This window comes from Camelus ferus, chromosome 10 (assembly GCF_009834535.1).
Source record: "Camelus ferus isolate YT-003-E chromosome 10, BCGSAC_Cfer_1.0, whole genome shotgun sequence".
NCBI lineage: Eukaryota > Metazoa > Chordata > Mammalia > Artiodactyla > Camelidae > Camelus > Camelus ferus.
Window position 1 is genome coordinate 20,137,029 of NC_045705.1, and position 12,103 is coordinate 20,149,131.

A 12,103-nucleotide genomic window follows, 5' to 3' on the forward strand; every position below is an offset into this window, starting at 1 on the left:
GGAATCGCGATGTGGAAACTGAGTATTTGAGTCACTGAAAATAACTCGAAGGGTCAAATAACGAACTCCAGGCAAAGCGTTGACAAGCCTCCCCCTTGGCAGCACCCTGCGCTGGATTTCCGCTCAATTCCCCACCCTCGCGCAGGGCGGACGGCAGGCGCGGCCCCTTCCCACGCGGGGCGCGGCGAGCGCGGACAGCTCCCCATTAAGCCGCCGAGGGCGGGAAGTCTGCGGCCAGTGGGCTACGGCTGGCGGCGCTCCGGAGCCCGCTAGGCCGGACAGGCCTCAAGCCTTCTCCGCCCGGGCTGGCCCTGGAGAGGCGGCGGAGGCCTCGCCCGCCGCCCGCCTGGCCCGCGAGCCGCGAGCGCGGGGCGCCGAGGGGAGGCGGGGCGAGGCCGCGGGGCGGAGGGGGCGGGCGGTGCATCCTGGGAAATCCACCAACATGGGGCTCAGCGGCCGCCGCCGCCGCCGCCGCGAATCCCGGCCGCGGATGCCGCCGCTTCCCTGACGTCCAGCTGGGGCCTCGCCGCGCGCCGTGGCCCGAGTTCCCCCGGCATAGCCTGGCCAGCGCGCCCTCCGCCCGTCCGCCCGCCGGGGCCATGTGAGGGGGCAGCTCCCTCCGCCGCCGCCACCGCCTCCTCCTCTTCCTCCCCCCGCCCCCTCCCTCCCCTCCCGCCCCCCTCTCACAGGGCCCTAGAGGAGCCCCCACCGCTGCCCGCCCTCCCTACGCAACCCCCACGATGGACAGGAACTACGCGACCTCCGGCTTCGCCGACCCGCCGCCGCCGCTCGCGCCCCCCGCCGCCCCAGCCAGTGCCGCCGCACAACCCCCCGCCCCCGCCTGGGCCTACGAACCCCGAGCCGCGGCCGCCGCCGCCAGCAGCAGCTGCAGCAGCGGCAGCAGCCCCAGCCTCAAGGCCAGGTAGGGAGGGTGGGCGGCGGGGTCGTGGTGGGCCAGGAAAGGCCAGGGATGCGTTTGGGGCCTTCTGCCCTGTGCAGTACCGCCCAGGGGTCTGGGCCGGGTGGGTAACTCTCCGCTCGTCTCCTCGCCCTCGTCCCCGCCGGGAGAGGCTGCTGATGACTCCTGTGAAGTGGTCTCGGGCTGGGTAGGGGTGGCCGGTGCTGGATTCGCAGCTAGGGCTGGTCGGGGACCGTGGGTAAAAGGGAAGGTTGGGCCGGGAGTCGTGGATCTCCGTCACGTCCTGGGTCCTGGCCTCTCACATGGTGAAGTTTGGGTTCGTGGCTGAACTCGACGATCAGGGAGACCCGGGACTGGCTTCGGGGGGTCAGGGGGGCGCCGAGGAGTTCAGCGCAATGACATTCCATTGTATTGAAACCGACAATGTGGTCTTGGGGGCCCCCGGAGGTGAGTAAGGGTGGGGGAGGCGGGAGAGGAAGAGGTACGGAGCCGCGTCCCTGACATTGGGGGACTCGGGCGGGCTGGGCTGCGGGAGAACCCCCGGGGAGTGGGGCCTGAGAGGGGGCCCGGTGGGGCGCGAAAGCTGCGCCAGGGCTGGGTGACATATGTTTGCAGTGGTGGCCAAGATTAAGCTATTGCTCTTTAACGCGTTCAAAGTAACTCTTGGGTTTCCTCCTCTTTTAACAACAGCAGGAAGTAAGGGATCTCTCTTTGCCTTCTGTGTCTTGGGGTGACTAAGAGCTGGGAAGAAATTGAAGGTGGGGGCGATCAGTGAAGGCCATAAAGGTTGAAGAACAGAAGCATGCTTCTCCATCTCGGTTTTTGAAGCCCTGGCTCATTATGTAGCGTGGGGTTCAAGAGTTCATCTTTGCTCCAGCATGACCAAGGGAATCTGAAATGTTGACTCTAACTAGATATTTAAGCTCGCGGGAAATGTGTAGTAGTGCCCCACTGTGAAACGGTCCATTTGAGTGATAACTAGAAGGCGTGGTTTGGTTTGGACGATTCGGGAGCGGGGTGTTTTTAAAGCCACCTCTTCCGAACAATGCAGAATCTGGTAGGTGCAGCTTCTGATTACAAGGACCAGGGAATCCTGGGTTGCTAATGACTTCATATCCTCAGCTACCAACAGGAAGCTTCGTGGCTTTATGATCTCATCAGATTTCTTTATTATTGTCACTACAGAAGTGAACTTTTTTTTTTTTTTTTTTGCTTTATATAGCACAGTGTTCTAGGTTATCTTCTTTGTTTTTATAAAAGTGCCACGTTCGTGATTTGTGCGAAAATTTGTGCGAAGAGTAGCTGGTCTTTGTCTTAGTTCCTTGGGTTGATTGTGAGAGAATGAGAAAAATCTGGTTCAAGAAAAGAAAAATAAGCTTTCTTAGAAAATTTTAGGTCCCTTGTTTTAAAGAGATGGGGTGGAAAAAATAATAATGTGATATGCCAATTTGGAGATAAATGAATGCTGAGACCTTTCAGAAATAGTCATAACTTTGTATTATGTACAAAAAGACATTTTAAAGAGTTCTATGAAAAATGTCTGGCACCTCCCTTTTTTTGGGTGGTAATTTGACTCTCATTTTTCAAGTAGCTTTTGCATCAGATACCATAATTTACAAATTTAAGTTACTTTCTCTTTAGTGAACAGTGATGATAGGTATTTGTGCAGCATTTTTATGTTTTAAATGAAAAAATGTTTTATTAGGTACATGAAACAAATGCTATCTAGTTATTTCTGTTATTTCTTTTAGCAGAATACTTCTGAGGCAAGAAACTAAAATCTACTTGTCATATTTTCCAAATGTTATTTATCAAAGTAACAAAGAATGACTTCCCAAACACATTTGAAAACAGTAAGTAGATTTATTTGGAACACATAATCTAAAAGGGATTTATTTTCTGTTTATTGGAAATTATTGATTCTTAAATGCTAAGCCCCTCCCCTCTTAAAATATATTTTGGGGGTGGAGTTAGCTAAATTATAGCATAGAAAATGCAGGCTTTCCCCCTCCCCCACCAACTTGCTTTGTTAACATCTTGTGTTAGAATCAGGCCATCTGTACAGGGCTACACACTTCTTAATTGTACCTCATTTTATTCCTCAAAATGTGCAATGTCCTCTTTCATTTCAGTTATATAAAAAATACTGAATCCAAAATATGCCCTGTACGTTTTTAAGTATTTTGTGCTTTCAGAAGTCTATTCGTATTTTTATAACATTTTAAAAACGTTTTTCATAATTCATGTATCAGTTGAATGTTTTTGTTCCCCCTTGTGGCAGTTTTTCTTAAAGGTGCAAATGAGTACTAGTTGTGATGATGTAATATGGATACTTATCCATAAGGAGTTAGCCTGTCTGTCACCTTGTTTCCAGTAACCTCTTCTGAAGCTAACAGATGGCAATGATATTCAGTTGTTACCGACATGGGATCTAATATCCTACTTTATGTCTTTACTTGGTCCTGAAATGGGTCATTTTTATCAGTTGATAGGAAACAGCATGGTAAACAATTTTTCATGAGTTTGAAATAATATTCTTTTGGTATAACAGCTCCTTCAGATTTAGGTATTTCCATTGTTTTTAACAATTGAAAAAAAAGGCTAATGGGAAAACTCTACCATTTTACCTTAAGTAGAGTGTATAGAGAGATTTCTGAATGTTTAGTTTCTTAAATAGTGCTTGTTGCGTTCGTGGGAAGTTCGGAGATAGGCCCTGGTCATATAAATCTCCATTTGTTTGTACTCTTGTCAATTTTAGGGATCAAATAAGCGTATCTTTGCCTGTCACCGTGCGGTTGGAAATACTTTTTTGTGGAGCTGTTTTAAATACTGGTATCTAAAATAGATACGCTATTTTAGATATTTTTGGAAATAAAGTGATCATCAAGAAGCTACACCTGCTACCTTTTCTCTACCTGACATTTATATCTTGTAGAGAACAGACAGAGACAGGCTGTTTCATCATGGTGGTCATAAATGTTGTGTTTGTATTTGAATATATACCAGAAAGTGACTAAAGTGGAAGTGTTTTGTTTTAAAATAGAATTATATTTGTTTTTTGTCCTTTCTGAATTGAAACAGTCTTTTTTTTTTTTTTGCCACCAGTTTTTAGAATTTCCTAACACGTAAGTTCTTTTTGATTGTAGCATGAATATGTAATGAGTGTGGTAGGTACCCTTCCAAAAAAAACAAAACAATGATTAGCTTCTGTAAAAATAGTCAGCTCCCATATTAAGGACTTTTGGGGTAAGTTTTAAATCTAGAATTCCCCTCAAGGCTTTTGGAAAAAGATCTATAAGATCACAATTTATAAGGAGTAGACATTCCCAAATTAGTGAAAGGTTATTTCAAACAAACTTCTGTGTTCAGAAAGTATTTCCCCATAGAAACAATGTTGTAAGTAATAGTAACTGTATTTATTGACAACTGATTTGTGCTAACTGCTGTTTTAAGTGATAAACACACACACACTGATTTATTTAATCCTCACAACAATCCTTTGAGGTAGGTATTATTTTCACTTTCTTTTTTAACAATCAGAAACTGAGGCATAGCACATTAATAAGGTTACAGCCACGTAGCTAGTAAATAACGGAGCTGGGCTTTAAACCTGGGCATTGTGTATCTAGAGCCTGCATACTTCATTACGGTACTGCATTACTTCATGGTAAGGTGGTCTGATGCTGTAATCTGCCTATGTAATAGGTTAATAACCTTTTATAACTGGCCCGGAAGCTTAACCATCATTAATATCCTTATTTCAGTGTTCTTTATCACCGTTGTCCTTTGAGTACTTTCTGGTTTCCTCCTACCTCTCTGGCCCACAGCTTTTTCCTGTTCTTCACTGGTTCTTTGCTCCTCTGATCTCTACATGTTGTTTCCTCGGGGCTTGGGATTGATAGGATTTCTTGTCCATTCTCTCCTTTCTCCTGAGGATAATCACTTCCATGCCTGTGGTTTTAAATACCGTCTCTGGAGGTGGTGGTCTATGTATCTAAAGCCCAAACCTCTTCTGAGTACCTAATCGCATATCCAACTACCTCTTTAAGCTTTTTCTTGTGTGTATAGCCGGCATCCCTAGTGACGAGCTCAAACCTTCCCCAGCCACCTCACCTCTGTTTGTCTAGTGAAGTCTACCTCAGTAAGTCACACTCTGTCCACCTAGTTGCCCAGGCCAGAAGCTGGGAGTTGCTTGGGCTCAGTCACCAGCCATACTTCTTTTTTAATCTCTTAAATAATCTTGAAATTGTCTACTTTGTATTTCTGCTGTTTCACCCTGATCTAAGCCACCATTATTTTTCACTTGGATAACTAAGTAATCTTGAACATTTTCTTTCCTTCCTTCAGTTCATTCTCTTCATAGCATCCAGAGTGATTTTTAAAAACATAAATCTACCAGTTTGATTATGTTGCTCCTTTGCTTAAACCCTTTCTATCACTACTACATCTTAGGGTCAGGTTTTTAAAAATCTGTAATGTGCTGTACATGGCCCTGCATTTACTGGCCCATTTAATATTCCTTGGATCATCCTAAATTCCTTTCTACCTTAAACCTTCATACATGCTGTTACCTCCACCTAACTAATTCTCACCCTTTCCCTACCTGCCAACCTGACTTCTGAAGGTATCTCATTTTAAAAATATGCTGCCTTCCAACCTCCGCCCCCTGTTGTTTTGTGCAATGATACACGTTTACTGCACTTTTATAAAATACTTAGGAAAAATGTAATTACATACCTGTGTACTATTTATGTAATAGATACCTTCCTCTTTAGAATGGAAGCTCTTTGAGGGACACTATCTGTTTTGCCTGCTGCTGAATACTCCAGGGCCTGGCATGTAGTTTGTGTTTAATACGTATTTATGACATGAAGGCCAGAACTCTGTTTTAGTGTGGGAATTGGAAGTCCTTTTTTTCCTTGCTGCAGCCCCTAGTGCCATTCCTCGTCTTCCCCCTCTGCCCTGTAATAGGGACCAAGGTGAAGGGTTTAGGGTGTTTGTGATGGTCATTGGTTAGAAGTATGGGGGTGTAGGCTGCTGCTTGCTTTCTGCCTTTCCTTGCTGTGCTTTCTGGAACAACGTGAGTGCTAAAATGCATAGCAAAACACAGTCCAGGTTTTTTCTTTCATTCATTAAACTACATTTGAGGGCCCACTATATGTGAGGCACTGTTGCCTTTATCCTCAAGTGTCATATTTCTGCAGTGAAAGCTTGAGAAATCAAATGGTAAGCTTTCATTCACTTATTAAAATGCATTGAGCATCTCTGAGTTTTGTTACTAAGGTGAGTTCTAGAGAGTACCACAAAAATGAGAGACACGGTCCTGCCTCTCAGAACTTGTGATCCAATAAATGGAGTATAGCCGTTAAAAATTGTGAGTCACTATATTATATACTCTTAACTTATCTAATATTGTACATCAACTGCACTTCAATTAAAAAAAAACAAAACTTGTAATCCTGAAGGGTGATAGGGTGATATACTTGCTGCCTCTCTACTTGGGTTCTAAATGTTGAAGTGCCCAGAAACGTGGGGTTCCATCCTTTTCCTTCTCTTTCCACTCACCCTGGGTGAAGTTGCCATATATATCAAATGATTTTCACGTTTATATCTTTAGATTCATATCTGGCTGTCTCTCTGTCATCTCCATTTGGATACTGAATAAGTATTTCAAACATAATATAGCCAAAATGTGATTATCACTCTAATCCCCAACCAGGTCCTCCTTTAATCTTCCAAGTCCACCTTACTAAATGATACTATCATTTACTTTGTAGCTCAGGCCTAAAAATTTGGAGCCATCTATGATCATTTCTTTCCTCATATCCACTCCCTCTGTAAAACCTGTTGGTTTGACCTCCATGTTCATAATTCCCCACATGGACAATTGCAGTTGCCTCCTATTGCTTTCCTTGCTGCTGCTTTAGCCTTTCTAGAGCTTATTAAATATGCAACCGCCAGGGTTAACATTTCAAAATGCAAATCGGGTAATGTCATTACCCTGCTTTAAACTTCCTAATGTTACTCAGAGGAGAGTGCAAAGTCCTTATCATGGCCTGCCAGGTCCGAAGTGATCTGAGCCTCAGCTGCTTCTCCAGCCTCGTCCTTCTACTCCCACTACTCCTTCAGCCTCACTGGCCTTATTTGTGTTCTTGAAACTTGCTAAGATTATTTGTGTCATAGGAATTTTGCACTGGTTGTTCTCTTAATCTGGAGTTCCTCTGCGGGGCTTTGCTGGTGCTTCTGGACATTTAGGTCTTCTCCCAGATGTCACCCCTCAGAAGGGCCTTCTCTCCCTGCCTTATCTAGAGTCACTTCTCGTCACTGTATCATATCACAGAGTTTTATTTTCTTCATAGCATTATCACTTTCTGAAGTAATTTTATAGATTTACATGTCATTTATCATTGCCCTTTCCCCATACCACTAACCACCACTGGTAGAATGCATGTTCCCTGAGAACAGGGAGCTGTCTTATTCATGTCTGTAGAGGGCAGATTAGAGAAGTAGTTGACAGCATAAGCTCTAAAATCAGAATTTGGGGAGTTTATATTTTGACTCCACCACTTGCAGTGTGATCTTAAGCAAGTTTTTTAATTTCTCTATGCCTGAAGTTCCCTATGTAAAAGGAGAAAGCTTTTTTGAAGGTTAAATGAGATAACACAGAAAAATGTTTCAAACGATGTATAGCATATAGAGTAGTATATAGAATATTAGCTTTATTGTCAGTGCTTAAAACAATGTCTGGCACACTGTTAAGTGCCCATTAAACATTCAGTGAATGAATGAAATAACTATACTAGACAGAATATTTGTTTCTTTTTAAGAGGTATAGAAATATTTGGGGGACTTAGAGGGAAAAATGATACCAAGTTCAAGGGGATCATGAAAGCGTTTTTCAGGTGTATTACATACAAACTGATCTGCATATTGTTAACATTGCATGAATGGACTAAGGTATTAGCAGAAAGAGGGGGCTTCCAAGAGCAGGTATTCCAAAGAGGGAGGACATGGAATCTGCTAGACCAGTTAAGGGCTGGTCCTTGAACTGGCACAGCATCACTCCTACCACAGTCTGCTTGTCGAAGCAGTCCTGGGTCCAGTGCTGAGTTATGGGAGGAGACTATACAAAGGTGTGTTTAATTGGAGAAGTCACCAGAGTAACACTGTACCATAGTGTATTAGTACTAGGTTTTAGAGGGCCTTCCATGTCAGGCCATGGAGTTTAGTCTCTATAGCTCGGTAGGGAGCTTTGAAAGATTTTTGAGAATACTGATGATGATGTTAACAACAAAAAAAAGTGTTTTTATAAAATTAACTTGGCAGTCAAGTACAGAATGAATTGTCAGAGGTAGAAAACAGGACACCAAGTAAGAAAAATCATCAGACCACACAGGAGGGAGGTTGTATTAGGATTCTCCAGAGAAACAGAACCAATAAGCAGTATATAAATATAACTGCTATTTGCAGTCTGGAGACCAGGGAAGCCTGTGGTATTATTCATTCTAGGTCCTGAGAACCATGAGAGTCCATGATGTAAATCCCAGTCCGAGGGGAAGAGAAAATAAGATGAGATGCCCCAGCTCAAACTGTGAGGCAGGCAAAAGAGGGCAGATTCCTTCCACCTTTTGTTGTATTCAGGCTCTCAATGGATTGGATGATGCCTGCCTGCCCTGGGGAGGGCAGTCTGCTTCATGGAGTTCGCTGATTCAAATGCTAATCTCATCCAGAAATACCGTCGCAGACACACCCAGAAATGATGGTTAATCTGGGCTCTCCATGGCCAGTCAAGTTGACACATGAAATTAATCATCACAGAGGGGATAGGAGGTTGGAGCTGACATTGATATAGAAAGGAAGATTCCTTTGGATGTGAGAGTCATTAAAGATCAAATTGCCTGAGACTGTTGGCAGAGTACATGTTAAAAAGTAAGAAAAAGGGAAATATTGCTGACCTTTTTTTCTGATGAGAATGATGCAGTGAAAAATATTAATGTTCATTCATTTTAGTCAACGAATATTCCATGCAATATTCTAGGCAATAGGGGTTCAGTGGTAATTAAGACAGACAACATCTGTTCTTGTGAAGCTTACATTCTTGGGAAAGGAATGGAAGTCAGAAAGCAAAAAAAAAAAACAAGAACATTTCCTGCTTAAAGAAGTAGCATTTCCCTGAGAGCTGAGGAAAGAGCACATGCAAATGTCCTAAGGCTGAAACAAGTCTGTTAATTCCCTGCTCTGACATGATCTTACCCTAAATCAGTGGTTGTTAAGAATTTAAGAGTCCTTCAGAATCACCAGAGGACTTGTTGAAACACAGGTTGCTGGGCCTAACCCCAGAGTTTCTGAATCACTAGGCCTGAGGTGGAGCCCAATAATGTGCATTTCTAACTAGTTCTTTTAGGTGATGCTAATGCTGTTTGTCATCTTACCACCCTCTCCATGTTATCTCTTCTTAAAAGTGATCTCTCCACAAAAGTCTTCCCTGACCACCAAATCCGAAGTAGCCTCATCAAATTTTCTTTATTACAGCACTTTTATGTTCTTTAAGTTATTTGTCCTCAGCTGACAAGGCCAGAAAGGCGAACGTATGGAGTCTGAATAGACATCTGCATAGAGACAAGCATGGAACCTCAGAGATTAAGGTTTCTGGGAATGAAGGGTAGTGGGCTGAGACCTGAGCCTCAGCTCTTGGCGATAACTAGCAGGCCCTGAATGGCTGCCATGTGCCACTCATTGGTCTGACAGTACCTGCGTGTTCTCATTTAATTCTCACAACTCTATGAGGTGGCTGCTGTTGTTAGCTGGTTCACAGAGAAGGAAACTCAAGCAGAGAGCTGTTAGTTACTTGTTCAAGGTCACTGCTGGTCAAGGGCAGAGGCAGGATTTGAACACATGAAGTACAACTTTAGAGACTGGGCTGGTAGTCAAGGTGTTCTGGCTCTCAGGGAAAACTTTTTGGGTGTGTGGGTTTAGGATGAAGTAGTATTGGCAAGTGAAAAAAAGTCAGAGGCTTTAGTAATGGGAGACTTTTAAGAAGGATGTTGGGTCTCTTGGGCATTAACATTTATGCTGGAAAACAATACTTTTCTCAATTATTTTAAAAATTATAATTATTTTCCCAGACCATACTTTCACTGAAAAGGTTTTGGGGAAAACTTGGGAACCTGAGTTTATACCATATTGAATGGTTGCCATAAGGTTATGGAAATCTTACAGATGTTTACTGAACAACTCTCATATTAAACACTGCTTTAGGAGCTTGGGATACATCAGCGAACAAAACCAAGATCCCTGCCCTGGTGAAATTTACACTGGGTAAGTGGAGTGAGACAGATAATAATTAATAAACATGACCCTGTAAATTATTGGGAAGTGATATGAGGGGGAAAAAGCAAGATTACGAAGAATGGAAGGTTGATGGGGAGGCACTGCATGGACTGGGCAGGCTAATTGAAATAGTGTTATTGGAACAAAGACTTGGCTGTGGCAGTCTTTTCAAAAGAGAAGTGTTTTACTTGAGAAATGGTACTTCAGTAAGGGATCCCCCCCCTCCCAGCAATTCAAATGAGACTACAAGTTTTATTTTTAAAAAATGGGGGGTAGAGTGTAGCTCACGTGGTAGAGTGCGTGCTTAGCATCACAAGGTCCTGGATTCAATCCCCAGTACCTCCTCCAAATATAAATAAATAAATAAACCTAATTACTTCCCCCCTCATAAAACAAATAAAGGGAAAAAGAGCCTACTCCTTTGCTAAACTTGCTTACAAAAAAATCTTACTTCTTTATTAAATATTTATCCTTTGTTGCTGCTACTGCTGCTTTAAATTTTAGGAACATGCTAGATGACTTGTTTCGGGCTGCTGCTAATACACAGTTTCTGAATCTTCACTTGGACCGAACCAGCCAGGCCTTTCCAGTCTAGGCCTTTTTGCAGTCAGTTCTCTTTTCTGTTTGGTCAGTAGTAAACATTTGTTAATCACCATGCCAGCTGTATTCAAATATATGTGGAGATACTGTATAATATGAAGAGGGAAATGGGGGGACATGGGCCTGGCTTTAGCATATCCACTCGTTTTTCTTTCACTTTTTTTCTACAACCATACCACAGATTCTCCCTTGCTCTCTGTCTCTTTTATCTCTGAGTGAAACACGCCATTTTCCCATTGTTCCCTGAACAGCAGCAGGAATGCTCTTATCTCAGGGTCTTTGGGCTGTTTCCTCGCTAGGACCACTCTTCCCTCTGATAATCTCCATGGCTTTCTCCCTCACTTCATTCAGTTCAGAATGTCACATTGTTAGAGAGACCTCTCCTGAGTACCCTCAGTGGGGGTACCCCTGACCCTCATTATATTGTCCAGTACCCTGCTTTAAGGTTCTTGATAACACTTGTCAATCCTTGATACTAAATATTTCTCTGTTCTTGTTTATTGTTGGTCCCTGTCCATTAACCCTTGGGTGTTTGACAGTCCGGCTTGAGCTGTTTGGTCCTCCCCCCTGCCCCCCCCCATATCTCTATCTGTCATAGTAAGTATTCAATAGATAATGATTTAATAAAGAATATATTTAATGCTGGAGCATATTCTGCTTTGACTTCTTATCTAATATTTTGGAGTTTAAATTTGGCCTCCGTAAGTTTCTTTAGAAATCCTGACCAGGTAGTTTGTTCTATGTGGATAGGACTGTAGGCATTTATAGAATATAACTAACCATAAAATAATGAAATTTTCATATGATTTAATGCCATCATTCTCATTACTGTGTGATCACTGATCCTATTTAAGTTACTTGAGATCAGATTTGTCTGACCCAATGAAGCATGGCAAACACAAAAATGTGGATAAGCTAAAATACTTTTGCTTGGATCTGCTTAAGTTAGCTTAACATTTTAAAACATTTCTCATATTGAGCAAACTGCAAAATGAATATTAATCTGGTAAGCAGCTGGTACTATCCCCACTTAGACATTTAACTGTTGAAGTCAGAGTTTGATTTGGCCAAATCCACAAAGGGTCTAGTGGAATAATGCCAAAATAAAAGTGTGAACCATTGGAAAGGATGAGGTTTTAAGTAGAACTGTGGCTATACAAATAAACAAACAAAAAAACAAAACTAGAGATGATCTTTTGCTGTTAGTTAATATCTTTGTATTACTTTTTTTTTTAACAAGAGTAAATTTGGCTT

General features: G+C 42.9%; 1 protein-coding gene across 2 annotated transcripts in view; it reads left to right on the forward strand.

The window, feature by feature from the left end:
* The first annotated feature begins 200 nt into the window (after window positions 1-200).
* QSER1 (glutamine and serine rich 1) overlaps window positions 201-12,103 on the forward strand; it is a 65,570-nt gene continuing 53,667 nt past the window's right edge. The window contains exon 1 of one of the 2 annotated variants that reach the window (XM_032488416.1): window positions 201-922. In XM_032488416.1, coding sequence (XP_032344307.1) covers window positions 741-922 — 182 coding nt within the window. In that variant the 5' untranslated portion in view covers window positions 201-740. Of the gene's footprint in view, window positions 923-2,670; window positions 2,773-12,103 lie in introns of those variants that run through there. The other variant, XM_014568087.2, reaches the window with a different exon arrangement.